The sequence below is a fragment of the Vitis riparia genome, chromosome 10 (genome assembly GCF_004353265.1).
Source record: "Vitis riparia cultivar Riparia Gloire de Montpellier isolate 1030 chromosome 10, EGFV_Vit.rip_1.0, whole genome shotgun sequence".
NCBI lineage: Eukaryota > Viridiplantae > Streptophyta > Magnoliopsida > Vitales > Vitaceae > Vitis > Vitis riparia.
The window spans coordinates 18733772-18757168 of NC_048440.1; the positions used below are offsets into that span (position 1 = coordinate 18733772).

At 34.6% G+C, this 23397-nt stretch overlaps 2 protein-coding genes across 2 annotated transcripts; both read right to left on the reverse strand.

The window, feature by feature from the left end:
* Window positions 1–203: 203 nt before the first annotated feature.
* LOC117923646 (anaphase-promoting complex subunit 4) lies at window positions 204–18013 on the reverse strand. The gene is made up of 20 exons (XM_034842042.1): window positions 17680–18013; window positions 16572–16658; window positions 16364–16475; window positions 15601–15692; window positions 14634–14717; window positions 12665–12901; window positions 12133–12213; window positions 10851–11002; window positions 9839–9999; window positions 9645–9745; window positions 9485–9559; window positions 7211–7390; window positions 6263–6345; window positions 6071–6169; window positions 4352–4456; window positions 3919–4045; window positions 3484–3711; window positions 3251–3403; window positions 2336–2417; window positions 204–516 (listed from the first exon to the last, which is right to left on the reverse strand). The coding sequence occupies exons 2-20, from the start codon at window positions 16638–16640 to the stop codon at window positions 422–424; spliced, it is 2316 nt and encodes a 771-aa protein (XP_034697933.1). The 5' UTR covers window positions 16641–16658; window positions 17680–18013; the 3' UTR covers window positions 204–421.
* Window positions 18014–18594: 581 nt separating this feature from the next.
* LOC117923647 (chlorophyll a-b binding protein 13, chloroplastic-like) lies at window positions 18595–19884 on the reverse strand. The gene is made up of 3 exons (XM_034842043.1): window positions 19681–19884; window positions 19413–19574; window positions 18595–19321 (listed from the first exon to the last, which is right to left on the reverse strand). The coding sequence occupies exons 1-3, from the start codon at window positions 19816–19818 to the stop codon at window positions 18812–18814; spliced, it is 810 nt and encodes a 269-aa protein (XP_034697934.1). The 5' UTR covers window positions 19819–19884; the 3' UTR covers window positions 18595–18811.
* Window positions 19885–23397: the final 3513 nt, after the last annotated feature.

The following is a 23397-nucleotide window of genomic DNA, read 5'->3' on the forward strand; positions in this document are numbered from 1 at the left end:
TAAAGATTGGAATATTTAAAACATATAAGTTTCTAATTAATTTAAAACATATTTAATTTTCTATCATATAAAACATAACAAAATCCATCATAAAGTATTATTTTTTACCAATTTTTTTTCACAGTACTTCCCTGTATCAAACTACAAACACCCGACTTTCTCAGGTGGTTGTATTTCTTGCCAGTTTCCAGTTTTTCTTACAATTTAGCATAAAAGATCTCTCTATTGCTTAAAATGATGTCGAATGACTTGGCAACTAATACTGGTTTAACATATGGATTTTGTTTCACATTTAAATTACAATTGATCAGCTAAGCAATTGGATAGGTGCTATAGAAGGAAAGTTACTATTATGGTACATCCGTTCCAATTAACCTCTATTAAAACCCATAAATGAGAAAATAATGAGAAAAAACATCAATCATTCCGCATCTGTGGCTTCATCTTCGTCTTCCTCCAGGATGTAGACCAAAGCACGCTTTCTTGCAGCAAAGACACATGCCACGCCTCTGGATGCTGTCACATTAAATTTTAAAGAAAAGCGTCATGACATCTGAACAATTAACCGTTAAAAACAATGTTTCATTAATACTTCCGCTCAGGTTCTCACAGATGGAACAGAAAATGCTTCCGATAGTATTGTTAAATGGAGGTTAAGCGACAAAATTTCCCTTCTTTTTTTTTTTCCTTCTGGCACAAGTAAGAAGTGTCCAAACTACAACGATCTAAATTAACACTCCCAAATACACCCCTCACCCCTTGGTGGTGAGTGATACAATCAACTTATACTAACAGTATCTTCTAATTTTTAACCCCTATGATATGGTTCTTTTAGATCTGAAATCGTATTAGACTCAACCATCGTTGTATTTGGCCTTCTTTTAATCACCTTATCATTATCAATAGGAAAAGAACTAAAAGTGCGTTTGGCAGAGATTCTTGAAAGTATTTTTAGCATTTCTAATATTTGAAAGACGAGCATTTTCAAGTGTTAGAAAGACTACAAATATTTCCAAAAATCACTACAAACGCACTCTAAGCTATATTGGCTAAATCAGTGACCATGATGAATATGACATAACAGTGATGATGAACAACTAATGGCACTGAGTTGCTAAGTAGCATTGCATGATGTTCAATCTCAAAGGTTGACAAGATTCATGGGTATGCTATATTTTTGTCAAGGATCAATTTAAGTGAACCTCAAGAGTTTGGAAGAACTTAAGAGCCAGTTTAAATTTCCCATGAAAGAACTTTTATTTTGTTGCCTATAGTATTGGATGGCACATGTGCTTTTGTAGAACATCACACTTCTCTTGGAAGTTCACATGCCCCCTAAACAAATAGTTAAGCACTAGTTTTTTTCTTGTTACCACATGAACATCAACTCATATCAAGAAAGCCTTGACCACAATAATTCAAATCCAACTGCACCAAAATTTTTTTTCTTCCTCTCTTCATTTATTTATTTATTTTTGTTGGACAGCAAATTTGCCTAAAAGCTTAAGCTTGTAAGATTTGGATCCCCAATATATATCATGCTTTTTAACATCCTCCCTTATATGCAGCCTCATACCTGCATATAGAGAGATAAACTCGTAGACAAACAACCACAATCAGCCTCTTTTGGGCTCACATATGGGGTAGTAAATTGTGGAAATAATATACAATGAGGTTTGAACACATGACCTCTTGTCAAACAAGGCTTTGATACCATGTTAGACAATCAATTTTCCTAAAAGCTTAAGCTAGTAAGATTTGGGTTCGTAATGTATATCATGCTCTTTAACTATTTTTATTCAACTCTATCTAGAGTCCTTTCCTTGGTTGAATTTTTGGCAATCATGGCTTTTTATAGCATCTCAACCCACACTCCCCTGTAATGGGGTATTCATTGGGCTCTATTTGTAGCCAAAATACCTCATCATATTCTTAATTGAAAGCACCTCTAACATCTGACAGAGGCATTCATTGTTCATTATTGTTATACTACTTCACACCAGCTCTTAACTGATCAATGTATGTACTGTAAAACATAACCGGGCCTTATATGTAAAAATAAATGAATTTTTAAAGGTTCTCCCCATTGTTTACTGTCCCAGATCTGAGTAATGATCTTCCTTTAAGAAATGGTTTACACACATGCATGCATTTCAGATGGATGCATTTGCAAATATTTAAATCAGTCATAAGTATGACATTTCAGGATTCCAATCATTAGTCAACATGTAAATTCAGCATCCACTCTTTAGAGTCAGTCAATTGAACTCCATGTTGACTAGTTCTTTATAAAATTTCAGAAGCATAACAAACTGAAACAAAATTAGAAACTTACCACTCACTGCCAAGGGAGCAATTGCAGAGTGAGGAATGCTTCGGACCTTTTCATTCTCCATTTGCAGGTAAGTGATAGAGTCCTAAAATCACATCATCTTGAGAAATGATTACTAAACAATAAAGAACCTAAAAGAAAATACTTAGCAAAAAAGCAGCAAGAGAAGGATTGAAATTCATGAAAAATTTCAGTCCTACAAAAATTATTTGTTTGAATGCTGTGTGGAATGCGATGCTCCAGAATGCCTGGATAACTGTAGGGCATACCTCAAACCGGTAAAAATTCTGTGAATGGCCCAAACAGACGCGTATATGTGAGGAGAAACTCAAAAGAATACATAAAATGATAGAAGCAAGTCAGTAAGGATTTCCACTTGGGACTTGGGAGAAATTCATACTTCCCTAGAAATTAAAGCTTTAGAACAAAGGCTAGAGATTGAAGAAGGAACAGGAACAAAAGGCCAATGTATTTCCTGAGAATGAATTGATATATTTTCCCTTGAGATTTGGACTCTTAAATCAAGACTGGGTGTAACTAATAAAGATTCAATCCAGCCACAGGTGACCCTACAGCTCTTAGGTTCATTGATCCTCTCCAGACTCAAAATTCTCAGCTTTCCTTCACCAATCAAGCATAAGTCTAACTTGTTAGTTGTAATTAATAGATGCTTAAAATTTATAAAATTACTAAAATTTATTTACAGTTATAAACTGAATAAAGATGGCCGATTTCTAAAGCTAAAGGACCTTAAAGATGAGACACAAAAGAATGATTATGAAAGCATATTAGAACTAAAATATTTACAGAGTTTGCAATTACATTTAGGAGTAAAATCCTACAAAATAGTTTGGTCTTCTTATAAGTTACTCATCCTAAGAAATTTTGATAAGCTCAGCAAATACAACAAGGATATACCTTTAGTTCATGCAACTTCCAATAGTTTAAATTGGTGGATCTTGGAACAGAAACAAATGGAAGGTCAGTGACTTGTACAACCAGCATATGAGCACTTCCAGAGCTTTCAGAAGTGCTGGTGGTTTCATTTAATAACAGAACCATTTGACTTTCCTGTTTTCAACAAGGGTACATTAGAGAACAAATCAAGTATTGAAACTAAAATGTATAGAGCATGCGTTCTAGTTCATTACTTTATATAGAGAAAGATCAACACAGTGATAACCATCAGGAACAGATAATAATACAGCTTCCAGTGAAGTATAACCCTTCTTCACACTGCTCGAGTCATGCATAAAACCCCTTGCTATGCCTATACAATTTGCAACATCTGAGAGAGACTCATCAGGTACTTTGAATGCAATGTAATCAATAAATCTGTGTTGACATGTTTGATAAGTTGAAACAGCCTGGGAGATATCCTACAGACAAAAGGAAACTATTAGATTGTAAATTGGACTGAAGTAGCAAAAATATAGAACCTACTTGTGTAATGATGATAGATGGGGATGAAAGATGATACTAATTGAAATTCATGAATAATAGCTGATAAGCACTTAAAATATGGCGCACACAATCAAGATCTTCAGGGAGAAATTTGTAAAGACACTTATGCAATGAACCAGTACCTTGTAGTATGATATTGACATAGGAACATTGAACGGTGAAGATGGACAAGGAAACATTGGCAGTAAATCCTCACAAAGTATCTTTTCTGAAACTGTAGTGAAGGGCATTGCAAAAGCCTCCTTGAAGCTGAGATTATGGAGTCACTTGAGAAGGCATTTATATCTTGTAGTAAAGCAAGAGGATATATTCAAAGTTGATCATTAGCTAAGTTCTTATCATGAGATAGAATTCCAGAATTTATTTCTTTGAAAGTAAGTATTGCCTTGTAAATAAACTGACTAGAGCAATTCACAAAACAAAGCAGAATTTTCCCTTATTTGGAAACCTAAGATGCAGTGTGTCATCCTTCACTATGTGAGCATCTTCATCAGCAGTTTGACATTATGAATCATATAGTAGCCGGAACAAAGGAGAAAAAAAAAGAAGGGATACCTAGACTCCATCTGTTGAAATTCTTTAGCCATTGTTCTTCGCAGATATTCAGAATCTGAAAATCCTCCAAGCTGAACTAGTTCTTTAATCTTTTGCATTGTTTCCCTGTAACAAAACCAGATTATTGAAGAACATGAGGTAGTAAAAACATGAAGTTCTATAAACTAGAGCAAGATAAATATACTTGAAATTACAAATCCCATATAACTAAGCACTCAGATACAAAATAAGAGTGCAGATACGGTATTATACAGTATTGAATATGTTACCTTTCCCCAATAACAATCCACTGTAGCAATGGCATTTAACAAATGGAATCCTGGTTACATACCCTTCCAGTTTCCACTCTATTATTGAGGATTAAAATGAAAAGATGACAGGTAAGGAAGGAAAACACAGGAAATAAGTTTCTTTTCTTGTTAATGATACATCAGTGTTTGGCTGGTCTTTCTGAATCTACTATAAGCATATATTTGACCTCAACATTCTCCACAAGTGAAAGAGGTCAACCTACAGAGAGAACGCCAAAAAATTGTGATTTTTTGGTATTCTATCAGACATGTTGAGGAAAATTGGAATTGCCTGTCTCTTTAGAATTTCAGTAGTTCGAAAGCATAATTCTACTACAAAATTTAGTTTTTAATAGAATGTAGTCTACGAACATTTTTACTTGAATGGGGAATCCAAACGTTTCGTCAACTGTCAACTGTCTACTGGTGTTTTAGGGGGTGGGGTTGGGGGGTGATTATCAACCACTATTAAATTAGAACTTTTTCTATAGTATCTTCCAAGTTAATAAATACCTATTGCAGCTTTAGTGAGAAATATATCATTAGTTCCTTACAGGCTTGACCCATGTTCTACAAGGCTTTAACCAGAGATTTTACTCTCGCTGCATTTTCCTTTTTCTCTTCAATTCTATTTTTCTTGTGGTGTCCCTAAAAATAGGAAAAAAGAAATTAAAATGGATGTTCATCTAACACAAATCATATCATTTCCAGCATGGGATGAACAGTGGGAAGGAAAAACTATGAACACAAAATGAGCACAGATAAGATTCCTACATACCAGTCCCCTGAAATTTTTGAAGGGTCATGCATTATTCCTTTTTGTATTAAAAGAACTATACCCTTATTCACAATCTTTAAATGGTTTACACCTAATAACAGTCTCAGATGTCTAACCGTATGCAGTTCTATCAAAATTGTACAAGGCTAAGGCAAACTAAAACAATATGCAGAAAACATGAAGAAAAAAAAAATTATATTTTTGGATAGGCAGAATAAAACATTAACGCACCTATTAGTATAACATGTAGAAAACATGTTACATCATACATAGGTCAAGGCTGTGAGTGTTAGTTTGGTATACATTGCAGCCTCAAATCTTAACAGCTTAAGTTTTTAGGAAAGTTGATAGTTTAGCATGATATCTAAGCTAGAGGTATTGAGTTTAAGAGACCTTTAGTTTGTGTCCTTCCTACTGCTACTATCCCTATATCTACTATTTATCTACTGCTATTGATTTGTCTCTCTGTGCCTGGGTTTGGGTTTGGGTTTGGGTTGCACTCCTCATATAAGTGAGGGAGTGGGTTAGCTTAATATACATTGTGGGCTCAAATCTTAATAGCTTAAGCTTTTAGGAAAGTTGGTAACTTAACAGTGAGTAATGAACATATTATATTGAGACATGATTATCGGGGTTGAGAAGGTAACTTACAATTCAATTTCAATATTGTGATCAACCTCAGACAGTTCCAGCAATTGCCTAACAGGATCTTGATCATACAAAAACCTCAAGAATATAATGACAAGTTCACTACCAAAACCAAAACATTTGATTAGCAAAAAGAAGAAAGAAAAAAGGGAATCTTTAAGCAAAGAAACATTAAGGAGTTCCTAGAAGTCAAACCTATTGAATGGTAGAAGCTGATCACTTGTTTCTGACATTAAAAGCTTTATACATTTTAGAAGCCAGCTGAAGAAATTTGAAAACTGAAAAAGGAAATTCAAATGTTAGAGTTCACAGATGAGAATAATAGAAATCTGTGAGATATGAATGTCCTTGCTTTCAATGTGGACATTGTCAAAGGTGTAACAATACGATGAGAACTCAAGCACAAGCCTGATACTTAAGTCAAAAAAGTCATATCAAAATTTTAGCATTTTAAAATGAGACTAGAATTTGCCTCTACCATTTCAAAGGGTTGATTAATCTCTCTCATGAGGTCAAATGTTGGCCTTTTTGTTTGTAAAACTTTATTCAACTCAAATAATGATGTAGTGATGCAATGATGTGGAAGTAGGAAATTTCAATTAAATGCTTTCATGATTTATTACGAGTCTTTCATACACAACGAAGAATTGAGTTGGTGAATCAATCATACTGTGTTGATTGAAGACACAGATTAAAAAATAACTCATTTATATATTAAATTATATTTTATATTATTAAAATCAATAGCCACAATCTGGTGCCATTTTCTTGGGCTCTTGAAGAAGGGGGAGGGGGGAATTGTAATAGACCAAACCTCAAGCATATTTTGCATGGGGTGGTCATGAGAAGATTCAATGTCTGTGTTTCATTCTTGACAGACAGAGGATAAGTATTTTTTCAAACATTTTTGTTATGTGGATTTAGAAACATTTTGTGGATTTTTTTCAAACATTTCTATGAGTTTTGATCAATTCCTATTCCATTGATATTTTTTTCTTCTGAATTTCCATTCAATATTTCCTGAGATTCCTGTAAAATCCAACTACTGATATTCCGTGACTTTCCAATATTTTCATCCTTGGTTCATACACATATGGCTATATATTTGGAAAAGAAGAGAGGAAAAATAAAGGAGAAGTATACCTGCTGCACTGCAGATGAAAGAATCATCATAAAGCGTTCAACTTGTACAAGCAACATACCAGCTTTTTCTGTTGCATTATCTATAAGTCTCTCATCCAATCCTATAACCTTATAGCGTGTACGCCATCTTGAAAGGCCTCTGAGTTCCCCCATTCGAAATCCAATAATTTCTGCAGCAGGCTGGGAAATGGATATTTATCTTTAGTTTTGATTCAATCCCCTTGGCATAAGGAACATGAAAAATAAAACTATATTAGGTACAGAAATTAATTAACCTTAGAACAAAGTGTAAAGCATAAACACAACAATGCACCAAAACTTGAACAAGATGAACCAAAAAAAAAAAAAAAAAACCCCTTGTTAGCCTCATTGTAGCGTGTTAAATTTGAAAATCCATGTCTATTGTTAATCAGCTTCAGCCTTCAATTGACAATTATGAGTTTGAACTTAAATATCCTTTTTACATGATATAGGATAGTCAAAGCTAACTGTTAGATTCTAAGATGGCTATTTCTACACTTCTATAGATGTTTTGACTGTCTAGATGATGATATATTAGTAATTGCTTATGTATATGCATATGATGATGATATTTCTATACCATTTGATTGACATAGGTGCACCACACAGTTTACATTTTATGCCTATGGTTCTATTTGCTCACTTATATTTTATATTTCACATGGCAAAATCAAATTTGAATTTGAATTTGTTTTTCGATAGACAACAAAATCATATATTAACAAACGCCATAAAGAGGGGGTAGACCCAACGTATACAGGTAGTATACACAGAACCCCAAGCAAGTTTTCTCTTGGGGTTGCTAATTTGGTAAAGAAGTGTTAGTCACTATCTAGACAAGTTTTCTCTTATTTCAGCACTTTCTCTCTATTTCGGCATATATCTCCCAGCATGGGAAGCTAACCTCCTTTTAAATCATTCACATCCCACACAAAACATGACTTAAAAGAAGCTCCTAAAGAAAGGCCTACATGTGTAGAAGAAAGCAGCCTACTACCATACACTCAAAAAAGAAGCCTAGCTTTCCACCTTCTCCACTTCACCAATCGAGATTTTCTCACTCTTCTGCAGACTAATTTTCGAATGCAACACCCAAACTATTCATGTGGATCAAGCATTAACCTACCACCCAATCCATCTATCCACCCAATCTATCTATCTACCTATCTATCTATTTATATTATTTATAATAATAAATGAATTGCAATCCTTATCAATCATGAGACCCTTTCTTTTTTGAGATAGGTTAGACTGAAACTCAAATAAGACTGACAAATCAACAGAAAAAGAAAAATAAAAAATCAGAAATGAAGTTGAGGTGGTTTCTTCCCTTCTAAAAATGTCACATCTTTAATCCAATTCCTCATGGGGAACCTTGCCTGGAGTAAAAGAGACCAATCTCCTTTCCTATATTTCCAGCTTAGATGATATCTATATAGTTATGAAAGCATGCATTTAAATTGGTTTATGATATTGTTAAGAATTCAAAATTCATAAAACATTACCATACTTATTTTTACACTTAATATTAATTTTTGGTAGTCTTGAAAATAAAAAATGGAAAATGATAAAAAGGTAATTCATAAAAGTCAATAATTATCTGAAAATAAATCAGTTTGAATTTCTTATTCCTATTCATGAATTGAGGAGTCTTTTCTTGACTTACGAGGGGAATTTCTGAGATATGCAGAGATTATTTATTTATTGTTTCTTCCATTTTCATTAGACCTAAGACACAGTGTTACGACTTCAAATCATCCCATGAATTGGCTAAGTCAAGCCATTCCTATTTGAGTTGGAATCGAGTTACTGCTGAATTGCACAATACCGACTTGTATATCAGACTCGTGAACAACCAAACACATATTTATTGGTTGTTGATGAGTCAACAAACTGTTTCAGTAAATGTATTGGCTGATACTTTGAACCATGTTATGAATAATTTGAACTAAACATGTTGAAGTGTCTACAGACTCAGGATATCACATTGTGCTGGTTTCAGTGTCCACAAAATCAGATTGCAAACTAATATCAGTATAAATTAAAGGCTTTTGTGGGATGAAGTGAAGCATTTCCTGTTTCTTACTTCTATTCATTCCATATACAGAACCTTAGCTCTTGGTCGTATGCCCAAACAATGGATCTAATCACTGATTGGCTCAGTTCTAGAAGATATACAAGAAAAAATAGCATGAGAAGTCAATGCTTGCAAATGCAAATATACATTAATTGCAGAGAAATACAATAGCACACCTGGAGATGATCAAGGACAATAAGCTGAAGTTCTTTTCCTGCATTACTCACAGCCTTTGATACACGCTTGAGTCCCTAGTTAGTAATAGACTCACTGTGTCAAATATAACATCATAATTTTCTTTCATAATTTGAAAACTTTACATAAGTTTGAGTGTACCACTTCGCCAAGCGAGCTAACTAGAAATTGATGAAGTGGTGGACTTGTCCGAGCACCACATAAAAGGCTAAGAAACTCCTCCTGGGGTGATGAGTCCAGTCCTATATAAGAGGGGAAGAAACCCATGAATGGAGAAAACAAAAAACAAACAGAAAATATCACCATTCAACTAAAAGTGTTTTATCAGCAGTTACCATGGTCAATAATCAGAGAAGAAAGAGAATCGAATTTCTCATGAAACATGTGCATGGCATCAGACCATTGCTTACACATGACAGACAGTGATGCCCGGATAACCTCAGTTAAATCCTCAATGTTAGAAGCCTGTTGAGCTACCTGATGCAGCTCATTCTTCCTAAATGAAGCAGAGAAAGAGAGGTGAGTCAACTGTAATTGTGTATCAGAGTCTACAAACTTTAAGAAAAGACAAGAATCAATTTGATTATGCAGAAAAAGGTTTTCATCAATATCAGAAATGTCTGACTAGACTATCTATTAAACAATTAGACTAACTAGTAACATAAAGTGAACAATATCAGGTGGTCCCCTTTTGTTACATACTTTAGAGCTGCAGAATGTTTAGTGGGTCCACCTGATATTTTTTTTTTCATAGTATGTAACAAGAGGGCACACTTCTCAATGGAATTTTTTGAAGACATAAATAAACAATAAAAAATGGATTGCTGGAAAAATACATAGCCTTATAGCACTAGAAAAAGGTGGGGCTCAACAACAACAATAATAATAGTAATAGTAACAAAAACAATGATAGTAATAATAGTGATGAATATGATGATCTAGCTTACTAAAAGTGTAATACTCTGCAATGAGAAAAGACACATGGATTTCTCACCATTAATGGGAACCTGTCAAGGAGGCAAGATTTTACTCTCACATTTAACAATACACAATGATGACAATGTCCTATAACTTGCTGATTATAGAAAGCTCAATGTGATTCATATTAATCAGCCATGAAAGATGCAATACTTCTATTTGTTACTAAACTAAACCAATACAGAGCTCAGAATTAACATAGAGTCACGCCTTCTAAGACAAATGGCGAAGAGAACAAAAGCAAAATAGAAAGAGAATCCTCCATAGAGAAATCGAGATGCACAAATTCAGAGGAATAGACAATTTAGTATGTATTTATGTCCAAAGAAATTGCCAGTAATCTCAAGTCCTGTGGCACAGTGAAGTTACCTCTTCCAAAAGATTGAAGTATCAAGCACTAAAGAGTGTAAGCCAAGTAGACCATGCCCAAAAATGTGTCTATCTCTTGATTCGACACTTTCTTCAACAAGTTCTCCTGAGCATGTGACTATCAAATGGCAAAGATCTTTTGACAAAGCAACCTAAGGGCAAACACATATAACAATATCAGCTTGCTCTAGAAGACTGGCCAACCTGTAATAAACTATTAAAACTGAAATCTGAAATAAAAAGGGTCAAAGATGCTGCTAGCAACTCAACATTGATGATCATTCTTTCAATAGATTAATTGAACAGCTGAACCTTCCAGGCAAGAAGACGATTTCTATGCCCAAGCTTACACATTTGAATATCAATTATGCACTGATAATGGCTTAGTTTCCTTTGGATTCTCTATTCCCAATAATTAATAAATTTCATTAGAGGTCAAAGATGGGAAAAATAGAAGAGACAACATAGTATAAACAAGGAATATAAACAACTAATAGCCTGGACCTAGGTAAAGAACTGATAATTGTATTATGCTAATTATTTGGATTTTTTTTAAACATTACAGGAAATATAATTTCTTCCTTTATTTTGTTTTTTAATTTTAAAGGAATTTATTTTCTTTCAATCAGAAAACCAACCAACTTCCATCACATCCTGCCCAGACCTTGAACTAAGTAAGATTTTTAGGTTCCCTATGTGCCCTGGTTTTCTGCTTCCCATGCCAAAAATCTTAAACTTCAATCTCCAGTGTCAGTTGTTTCTTTGACAGGTACAATGTCCAGTTTCAGTTGTTCAACTGCCTGATTAGTTGGATAGCTGCTCCCATACCCTAACAATCCCTCTCCCGCTCCTCACCCTCTTGGGAAACTCAAAACTATAACCATGACTGTGATACCACATGTTGGTCCCATACTCACCATCTTACCTAAGCGGTTAAACACTGACAGAGTCTGTGCAAAGATCTATCAATTAAAGAATATGATTAAGAACATGATCAAGTTAGTTCAGAAGACTTCTTTTGTTAATAAACTATCACAACTTTCCCAAAGTTCCCTTTTATGGACATTTGTAATGTGATTCCTGATCTTCCCACTATTTCAGTACCTTGGTTACACTCATTCCCAAGCACTGTTTCTTATCCAAAATATGAAAACTGCATCTTCTTTGGCAAATCAAGTCATCCAAACCATGAAACATAGAAAACAGGATATTCCAACATTCATGAGGATCACCAAATAGAGACTAACATTTACTGGGGCATTAACATTAATAATAACCATACCTTACAAATGGAAGCATTTAGAAGTCGGTAAGTAACTTGGTTGTCCATAAGCAGAGTAGAAACAGAAAACTTGTGTATATTCTGGTGTATCCCACAAGCAAAACGAAATTCAAATAGAAACGAAGAAGGCGTTAAAAGTGGCTCATCTACAGTAAAAATAATGAACATATTGACTAATAATCTAATTGATAAAAGAGGGAACTAAAATAAATTACAGAATGACATAAAAGAAGGGACCATGGATATTAACAAAAAAAGTTCTAGCACGGATGCAAAGCGAAGTACCACAGCTTTTTGTATGATAAGAAATAGAACAGGAAGAACACAAAAAAAGAGCAGTGTGAGAAGGGAAAATAAAGCTTGAAAAGTAAGCGATGCACTGATGCTTATGAAGAATCAGTTGCAGAAGAAAATTTCATTTCAACATTTATGAGTACACACATACAGAAAATTCAGTACATACAGCTGTTCATTTGTGGCATCGGTCTATCAGTGTAAGTTAACAAGTTTCTTTCCGAATCAAATAACTTACAATTTTTCCTATTGGGAAAATGCCAAATATGCTAAAGCAAATGCTTCCATCTTTGTCTCCACTGCATAGGATGTTGAAACGTTGATGTGAAGAATTAGAAAGCTCTCCAAATGAATCTTCACTATCATCCATGAAACCTGTATCTCCAGATACCAGACCAGGCATTCGAGGAACTCTTGGAGCAGGAGGGAAGAAGCGGGAGGTACGGTCTTCATAGGCCAAGATGTTACCAGAATCCTGAAATCAAATTTACAGGAAAGGGGGAGGAAGGGGGGTGGGGTGTTGTGAAAGCAAATAAATTTTGCAGCTCTAGGAGAGGCAAAACCAAGAAATAGTTAAAGGCTTGGACCCAAAGAAAAGGGTACTGAGATTGCTGAAGAAATAACATCATAACAGCTAATAGAAAATAGAGTCAAGATAATGAAATTGTTCAACAACATACAATATCTCACAGAAGTTTGAAACTAATGCAGTTTACTGTAGTAGTCTATTGATGTGCTTGTGTGTTATATGTGCATGCCAGAAACAACATATTTATTGCAATAAATTAGTCATTACAAAGAAGGATGATATATTCCTCCAAAAAGTACAAAATATTAAAAAAGAACACAGAGGTCCACTAATATGGAGAAGGGAACTTGCTGACATGTTTTAACCCAAAAAAATAGGTGGTGAAAGGTTAGATAATTCTAAAGATTACTATCAGTAAAAAAAGAGATTTGATAAATAAGTGGATTGAGGACACAGCAGTTCAGCAGGCCTTTCTGTTGAAGGCCTTGCTAGATGCCACAGACCTGAGCTTGAGTCTCAGGAGACTGAAACTGCCTTCATCCTTTAAATCTGCTAACCACTAATGACTGTACGCTTTCCAGTTAAAAATATCCGATAAATAATTTTATCTTAGAATACAAATTTTTGGATTATTTTACATCATGTTGTCCTAATAGATGTACCCTTAAAAGAGGGATAGTGTCACAAGTCCCTATTATAGTTACAAAATAAGGCAATACTTATGACTATTGCATGATATGGTCAATTCACCATCTGATCTTAATGAGGATCATCTAATACTGTTCGATGCAGATACACACACACACAGAAAAGAAAAAGATAAAACAAAGAAGACAGAACAGCCACTACAAGTTCCATAATATATATTTCATGTAAACAAAACTTTAAAAGAAGGGAGCCTCCAATGTAAAGCCGTTTTATGGTTTTTTGTGGCTAAAGAAATTTGGGGTTCCCGAGCTCCTATCTGATCTCCTTTTTTCACTTGGGAAGTAGCATGGGGGAAAATCTCAACTATAGACACATTAATAAAGGGGGGATGCTTAATGGGGGATGGGCAATAGTTAATAGATGTCGTCTTTGCAAAGAAAGTGAAGAGTTTGCTGATCACATTTTGATCCACTGTGAGGACAAAGGTGTTATGGATGTTCCATTTATCAATTTTTAGTCAGAATTGAGTGTTTTCAGCTACAGTACGAAATTTGCCCATCGAGTGGAAGTTTAAGGGTTTGGATAAAAAAAAGTCACCATGTTTGGCAAATGACCCCTCTTTACTTGGTTTGGCGTATTTGGAAAGAATGAAACCACAGAATCTTTAATGGAGAAGAACTTGCAGACTAGAGGTTAAAGGAGAGTTTCGCTAATTCCCTCTTTGATTGGTCCAAAGTTTTATTAGAAATGGGAAATTTCTCATTGTTGGCCTTCATAGATAGCCTTAGCTGCAGATAGTTTGGTTTTGAGGCTGTTTTTTTGCAGATACCTTTTGTTATTCTTTGTTTTGTTTTTTGTGTATACTTTTGTTATATTTAGGTGCACCCCTTTACATTGGCACTCTTTCAAAAGATTCTCTGTTTGCTTATCAAAAAATAAAAATAAAAATTGAAAGGTTTTACATCGAACTCAAAATGATCATATTATCTGTAAGGAGCTGAAGAAGAATAAGGCTACATATTGCATATACCCCAATCAGTTGTCCATCCTCCTCCCAGTTAAGGCACACAACAGCCACAGTATGGGACTTCATGCTTCTCAGCAATTTTCCATTCTGCTCATGTGAAAGACACTAGGAATTAGAAAAGTACATACACAGAGGAAAAGATTCATTTACTATGGCTTCATCGTCTATATACAACATAGAGAATGATTAATGGTACCAACACAGTTAAGGAATATGTGCAATAACTGAAGCATTTTTATTCCAACATATCAATCAGAATTCACAATCACATTAAAGAAAGTTATCAAGGAATCAGTTTGTGTCTCCAGGAGCAAAATTAGTAATAAAACTGCAAACACCATAAAGGAGTAGATAAAATAATTTTAGAGAAAGGCCATCATTATGGCAACTACAATATCTTGCTATAGGCTCTCTCTTGTTTATTAAATTCTATTATGTCAAGTTTCTTTATATATACAACAAACTCATCATGTTGCAGACCACAAATATGTTGGTATTATTGGAGCATGAAATACATTGTGGACCCAAATCCTAATAGCTCAGGTTTTTAGGAAAATTGGTTATTGGAGCATGACTACCACCTTGCTGGTGCTCTTGAGGTAATGAGAATACTAATTTAAAAGGATTATATGCTTCACACAGCAGCCATGTATATAATACATCACATACAACTAAGATTAGCAAAATAGCATATTGAATTTCAAAATTATTACAAACTGGGATTGTAAAAGAATACAATGTGCAGAAGCTCAGTAGGAGGTTAACCATAATGACCATTGAGTTTTTTGTGACCATCTATAGAGGCAAAGAAGTAATAATATGACAACAAAAATAACAGTGAAGCAAAAGATAAGATGCAAATCAATTATAATTTGATGTAAGGTTAAATCACAAATTCAGCTGACCTGAGAAAAATAAAACTAGCCAGCAACTAAATAGCATATTTTAGCAACACACCAAGATAACTCACTTCAACATCGTGCAATGAAACAGTCCCATCTTCAAGCCCAACAGCTATTGCTTTACCATCAGGACGCCAACATAAGGATGTTATGCACCTTCCTAGATAAGGTTTTGGAAAAGCTTAGTAAATCCAGAATCAAGAACAAAGCATACATACAAAACTTTAAAATGCAACGGTAGAGTCAGAAAATAAGGAATAAATAATAATCAGTGTGAAGCTGCCAATATAGTTTTAAGTAACACCAAATTCCAGTTTATAAATTTAAACTAATGTGAACCAGAGGCAGAATTCAAAATATCAAAAAAGGGAACATGGCCAGTTTCAAATCAGATTGACCTTACCCATTTATTGTTTTTAGTTCCCAATAACTTACAATACCAGTAAAGTTATCAAACATTTAAACACGCAATTTTTTTTTTTTTCATAAAATCAAAAGCATTTTACAACATTTAGAAAACAAATGAAAGTAAAAATAAATAAATAAGAACAGAAAAAGTAACTGCAGACAGTTCACATAAACTCCATGATATATAAGGTAGCATAGAACACATCCATCAAATTTTTATGGTTTTATGGTGTCCACAGAGGAGGCCAAGGATGCTGCAGCATAACTCTAGTTGCAGAAGGTCAAACATGTTATGGTTTTATGGTCTCCACAGTCGTTTGTAGCTCTCAAAAGAGAAATATATGACCTGGAATCAACAATATACTCACAAGAAAGGCTTGTAGAAAGGATTCTAAAGGAAAACAAAAAGGGATAGGTAAGCACCAGGGGAGATTGTCCATAACCTCTGCCAATTGAAACGATGCAGCAGAATCTTTGAGTCCTCTGTAACCATGGCCAACAAATCCTTCTCTGGGTTCCACTCAGCTATTTTGATCTGTCAAAGAAATCACTGAATCAGAAAATGATAAACTAGGAAGATAGGAGTGACAAAATTACATTAGAAAGTTGCATGAAAAGGTAAAAAACACACCTGAGCAGGGACTGGTTTGTCAAATTGAAGCTGAAAAGGAAGGCCCTGTTCAACCTCATCAGTTTCCATGGTGAAAGCTCAACACTTCTGTACAATTAATCAAATTATGGAATGGCCATTAAAAATTGATTGGAGTAACAAAAGTGAATATATGGAAAGAACAATCTGAAAACGAATTCCAGTGATGGCCTGTTTGTAGCTGAAAAATCATTGAAAAACAAATGAAAATTCAGAAATGCATAAATTGTTCAATTTGAAATAGCTATAGAAAGACTCAAACTTTCATTTCTTTTCATTGCTTCATTTGGTTGCTGTGAAATGGGCTTTTTCTTGTACTCTCATGCAATTGAAGCATTTCTCTATTCATATCCTTTTAGTTGGGGTTTAGGGTTTAAGAGAAAGGAGTTTCTAAAATATGAGGCAGTAGTGAATTTCCCATTTGGTGCATTGCGTACAACAAATCATTTTTTGATTGAATAATTTGTTATGCATATAATAATATTTTGTTCAAACAGTACCAAAGCAAATCTGAATATGAAACTTTATATTTAGAACTTCTTCATTAAAGAAACAAAAACATCCACTCTTGCCTGTTGCAACTATTTAGGTATTTGAGGAGCAGTTGGAATCATGTATTTGGATTGGAATACAATGACTGGAATCCGGTTGTATCGAAATGGATGGATTTCTAATTCAACAGTACCATGATATTTCATGAAATAGTGGCTCGGCTTTTCATCAAAAAGCTTGCGTGCATCATCCAAACTACTAGCATCCATCATTTAATACTAAACGAAACTCAATACTATAAAAAATCTAGCTCACTAGTTAAGAAAGTTCAGAAATAAAACACCACCAAGTGCTTGATTCAAAAGAAAAAACAAGTAAATCCAACAATCTCATCTAAAGAAGTCAAACAAATGAATTCAAATTTAACAAACCTTCAGCGTCCGATTTAACCTCAACCTGCTGAAAAATTTAAATCAAACTAAAAGCGAGCCTAGCTGATGCAAATACACAAAAAGAACTAGGGTTGGGATCTGAAAGCAAAAATCAGTAGAGACAGTGGAGAGAAAACTCGAAGGAGATGAGACCAAGATTGGCGTACCTGTATACGTGAGAGAGACGAATAATAAGGACAGGTCGACGATCGACTTAGCTCGTCGTGAAATCTTCAGTCGCTGATTTATAAAACAAAGCCTGTTTAGTCTTATATGAAATATAAGGAATTTGGAATCCAAAACAACAGAATAGAGTAAAAATTTTCTTTGCTTTTCTCAGCAATTTCCCAGCAACCGAACGCAAGGTTAGGCCAAGAAGAAAAAGCCCAAGAGATTAGCTGAAGAGCCAGAGTAATCACTAGAAAATCAAGAGCAATGAAATGAAAATGGCGGGAATACGCACATCACAACGCTACAATCAAGAAATTCTTATAAATACGGGCGGATATTGGTCCATTATGGCCCAGTAGGCCCATTAATACTTACTGGACTTTCTGGTGTCGCGATGTTGAACATGCGGGTGCCGTACTAACTTCGAGCCCTGGCCATATAGATTAGTACTTTAGTACATTGTCATATAACTATAGGTGATAATGGGCTGAGACAGGGCCGGCCCAATTTTGGACTATTGGGCTATGACTGGGCTGATTTCTATTGTTGCAACTCAATAGTGTGGCCCGGATGAAAGCCCACTGAAGCTTGAACCAGTGCATTTTGCTTTGAAGATTTTCAATCCATGATTAAATTAATCAGGGTCAAAGTCAGTTTCGGGTTTCATAAATCTGATAAATGATATAATTTTTTAATTAATTAATAAATCAAAATAATAATAAAAAGGAACAAATACACATTTGTTTGCCCTTTAAAGAAATGAAGACATTAAGATATTTTTACTCTCTATTAAAGAAATGAAAAAATTGGCCTTAAGAGAGTTTGGTTTAATTTTCGAATAAAAAATTGATTGGTTTGATTATTTGGTATGCATAAACCGTTGTATCCATTCTATCATTTTTTTCCATATATAGACTAAATCAATCTTATTTAGAACCCAAGGGTGCCAACTTTACTTGGAGTGAGTTGAAGGTAAATCCTAACCAGTCAAGCCCAGTCCATCAAATGGTGAAGATTTTTTATCCGTACATTTTAGCTTCGAACTTGATTCATCCATTATAATAATCTACACAACTTCCCATTCAATTGATTCTGCCAACAATGGGAATGAAGGGGAAATGTAACAACTTATGATCCAGGCACAAACTTAGTTGCGTAAGCCCAAGCGTTGTTGGCCACAGGGTTATCAAGGTGATCCAAGAGGTTCTCGAGCGGCCCCTTGCCGGTAACGATGGCTTGGACAAAGAATCCAAACATGGAGAACATGGCTAGCCTCCCGTTCTTGATCTCTTTCACCTTCAGCTCAGCAAAGGTGACAGGGTCATCAGCAAGGCCTAGAGGGTCGAAGTAAGGTCCACCCGGGTAGAGGTCGTTGCCTTCGCCTACTCCCGGAAGGCCATTGATGCGGTAGCCCTCCACAAGGCCCATCAGTACGACTTGGAAGCCCAGCACAGCCAAGATGCTCTGGGCATGGACAAGGTTGGGATTTCCCAAGTAGTCCAGGCCGCCTTCCGAGAAGATTTGAGCTCCGGCTTTGAACCAAACTGGTTCCTTGAAGTCCACCTTCACCCACTTCTCAAGAACTTCTGGGGTGATGCAGCCAAAGGCTCCCAGCATAGCCCACCGCCCGTGGATTACCTACAACATGGTTCACAGACAATTTACCATTTCCGGCATTGTTGGCACTTGGCAATGCAGATCAGATTACAGGAGGAAGAATTTGAATTACCTCAAGGGCCCTGTTCCTGGCAAAGGCTTCTGGGTCAGCTGATAATCCTGCAGTGTCCCATCCATAGTCACCGGGGAACTCTCCGGTGAGGTATGAAGGTGTCTGAGCGGAGAAGGGTCCCAAGTACTTCACCCGGTCCGGTCCATACCATAAATCGTTCCCCTGGGAACCAAAAAGCCAACACAAACCTCAATCAGCACTCAGACAAACCAAACTGGAAAAACAAACATAGCATCATAAGTAATATAAATGTATGAAATTGAAATACCATAGTGAATTTTCCAGTTCCCATAGGAACAACTTCTCTAAGCTGGTTAGCATTGGATCCCCGGGTTTGGCCTAAGAATTGAGTTGGTCTAAGACCAGTGCTGGAGCTGGCAGTTGCTGCCATTACAGTGGCTACCATTTCTGACTCCTCTGTATCAGCTCTGAGCTTGGTTTCAGTTAGTTCAATTGCAAGAACTCGGGTGAGAATTGCAGTTTAAAAGGAGTGAAGGAAGAATCAAAACGAGTGGTTAGAAATGTGAGGTTGGAAGCGGAGCGGTGGTGGTGGGACTCCGGAGTTCTATCCAGCCAATGAGCTGGCTTTAAAGGATTGAAGTATCTCCAGGTCAGAGCTTTCTATCCACATTTATCTTGTCTGCCTCCCTCCTAGTATTTGTGGGTCATATTTGAAAACTGAAACAAATGTCCCTCCTCATGAATGGTATTGGACTTCTAATCAAGTAAATGCATTGTCTAGGATGTTGTAATGAAAAGTAGTCATTATTTTTAATCATTTGATCAAATGTTGCCCAATAATAAAAGCAACTGTGAATGAATAGTTTTGATTTCTCACTAATATTGAATTGTGTGATTCATATATTTTTACAAACTATAAAATTAGAGAATTCTAAGGTACCGAATTAGGTATTGAGGTTTTAAGGTTTTAAGGTTTTAAGGTGAGTCCTTAGGTAATAAAAAACAATCCAAACCTATGTTGAGCATGTTCAGTTTCCTTTCAGAATCCATTTTCACCTTTTTATTTTATTTATTTATTGATTTTTATCTTTTCTTCTTTCCACTTTATTCGATATATTTACCAGTAACATACTTTCACGTAATTTGAAAATATTTTATAACATTTATTTTATTATTTCAAATTGCAAAAAGAAAAAAGGGAAGTTCTCCGTTTCTAGTTCTTTTGTAGTTGAATCATTAGAAATCATAAGGATTTTTGGATAGAATGGGGTTTTAACTTAATACCTTTCGAGATTTTGAGAAAACTTGCTATTTGGAAAGCATAGTATGATGAAGGTAGGTTTTTTCGGGTATTTGTCACGTCTCACCCCTATTGGGATGAGTTTGAAATTTAAATAAAAGGGTTAGAAGTGAGTTTAAGATTTAAAAAAAAAATTGAAACGGGTTTAGATATTGCCTTGTCCCACTAATTTTCAATAAAATAAGTTATAAAAAATTATAATATTTTAATTATTTATAAAATATATTTATTTTTATGTAATATATATATATTTTTAATTTTTTAATTTTTTTTCAAAAAAAATTAAATGATATAGGGTGGGATAAGGTAGGTTGGTATGGGAAATTCACATATTTGTGCCGCCTCGCCCCATAAGCTATATTCAAGAGAGATAAATTGTTTATGGTAAAATTGGTTGAGGGGCCTCTATGTTAGTGACCATATTATCAAATGAATATTTTTTAAAACAAATTATTTAAGATAATATTTTATTTCACTAATTTATTTTATTATTTAAATAAAACAATTCTAATGATAAAATGAAATAATGAAATAAAATATGATCTTGTAAAAAATTTAAAAACATTTTTTTTTCATGTATATAATCCTATATAAGTATAAATTGGGAGATACAATTTATTCATATTATGTTTTCTTCATCATAATGAAGAAATGAATAAGTTAGAAATGTGGAGAATTCCAACATTTGTTAAATGGATATGGTAAAAATTAGAGGAAAAATCTATTTTTGAAATTTAATTTTGTTTCAAATATTAGTAATTATGCTTACAAAATTAGCAATACACTCTCATAATTAGCACCCAAAATTAGTCATTGATCGATGGATTTTGTCGTTTATTATATCAAAAAGAAATTTATAATTCAACTATACTAAGATAACTTTTATTCGATCAAAAAATAGTTTTTCATAAAAGTTATGGTAGTATAGAGATTTTAGGTATTATCCACTAGGATAGATTAATCTTGATAATTAAGGCTTGAATGAGAAGTAAAGAAATAAGTGTGATCAATTGAAAATGTGACAAATTATGATAAAAATTGAAAATGACAATGAGTTCAAATTGGGAAAAACAATTCAATTTGAAATATTCAAAAAAATTTAAAAGAGATTGATATGAATAAAAAAAAAAAAAAAAAACTCTCGAAGTTAGGATTTTATAGGAAATAATCTCTTAAACTTTGAAGGAAAGGCCAACTGATTGATTCAAGAGGTTGAACATCGATGAAGCTCATATCCAACCTCTTAATGGAATTGTTGGTGTGTATGAAGGAAGACAACAAGTAATATTTAGTTGGTCCCCTAAAATCCCAAGAATGGAAGTAGCCTAAATCACTTAGTTGTAGATTCAGCTTTTCAGTGGCTCTTCTCATGGTGAAATGCAACCACTTGTCAAGCGAATTGTCTAAGTGAAACCATTTTCCTTTATAATCCAAATCAAAGGCTAACTTTGGAATCTTGGGGGAGTTGTGAAAAACAAGAAATGTGAGGATGAAGGGAATGAAATTGTTGCTCTTTTCATCCCATGCATTCACCTAGTTAATTGAAGACTAGGTTGGGAGTCAAAGTCCAAAGTCATGCCCATTGTTTTGAAAGCACACCGGTTTTCATTGCATCTATTTTCAGGAAATAGGAAATAATGTGGATGAGAATAACATTGGGTAAAAGGTCGATTTGGTCTTCATCGATTCTTCTAGGAGTTTGATTGGAAGAAAGAGGTGGGTTTCGACAATGGCGTTTAGTCCTCATGATCTTCGAAGGGTTTCACTGGGCTGTGGCTGCTATTTCACTCATTGTCTCTGCCTTCTTCACTCATTACATGACTTGAGCACAAATGTGAAAATTACTTTTCAATAAATACACTCATGCCCCTTTCTACTTTTTAAGTACACCAAAATATCATCTATAAAAACCACTACAAACTAATCTAAATAGGGTTTTAATACTCAATTCATTAAATCCATAAAAATAGCAGGTAGATTAGTTAAACTAAAAGACATAACAAAAAACTCATAATGTGCACATCTAGTCTGAAAAGCAGTATTGGGTACATCCTCACCCTTGATATTCAACTAATGATATCTAGACTAAAGATCGATCTTAGAGAACATACATGACCTTGAAGTTTATTAAACAAATCATTAATCTAAGAAAGAAGGTACTTGTTTCTCATTGTCACCTTATTTAACACTCTATAATCAATGCAAAGTCTCATTGATCCATCTTTCTTTTTCACAAATAGAACATGAGCTCCCCAAGGTAAAACACTAAGCCTAATAAAACCCTTATCTAACGACTCTTGCAACTAAACCTCCAACTCCTTAAGTACCATATTGGTGACATCCTATATGGGGCCTTAAATATAAGAGATGTTCTTGGTACCAAATCAATGACCAACTCTACCTTCATTTTGGTGGCAAGCTAGACAAATCGTCTAAAGAGACATTAGGGTACTATTTTACAATGGGTATGTCTTCTAGTTTTAAATCATTTTCATCACTTAATACATAGGTCAAAAGCCTTGACAACCTTTCCTAAGCAAATAACTAGTTTGCAAGGCTAAGATCATATGCAGTGGTTTATCTACATGCTTTCCTTTAAAATTAAATTAAGTCTGACCAAGAATGTGGAAAGTCACCATTTCCCCAAAACAATCAATAGAGGCATGATAGAAAGCTAACACATCCGTCCTTAAAGTCACATTAAAATCCTAAAGATCAAGGAGT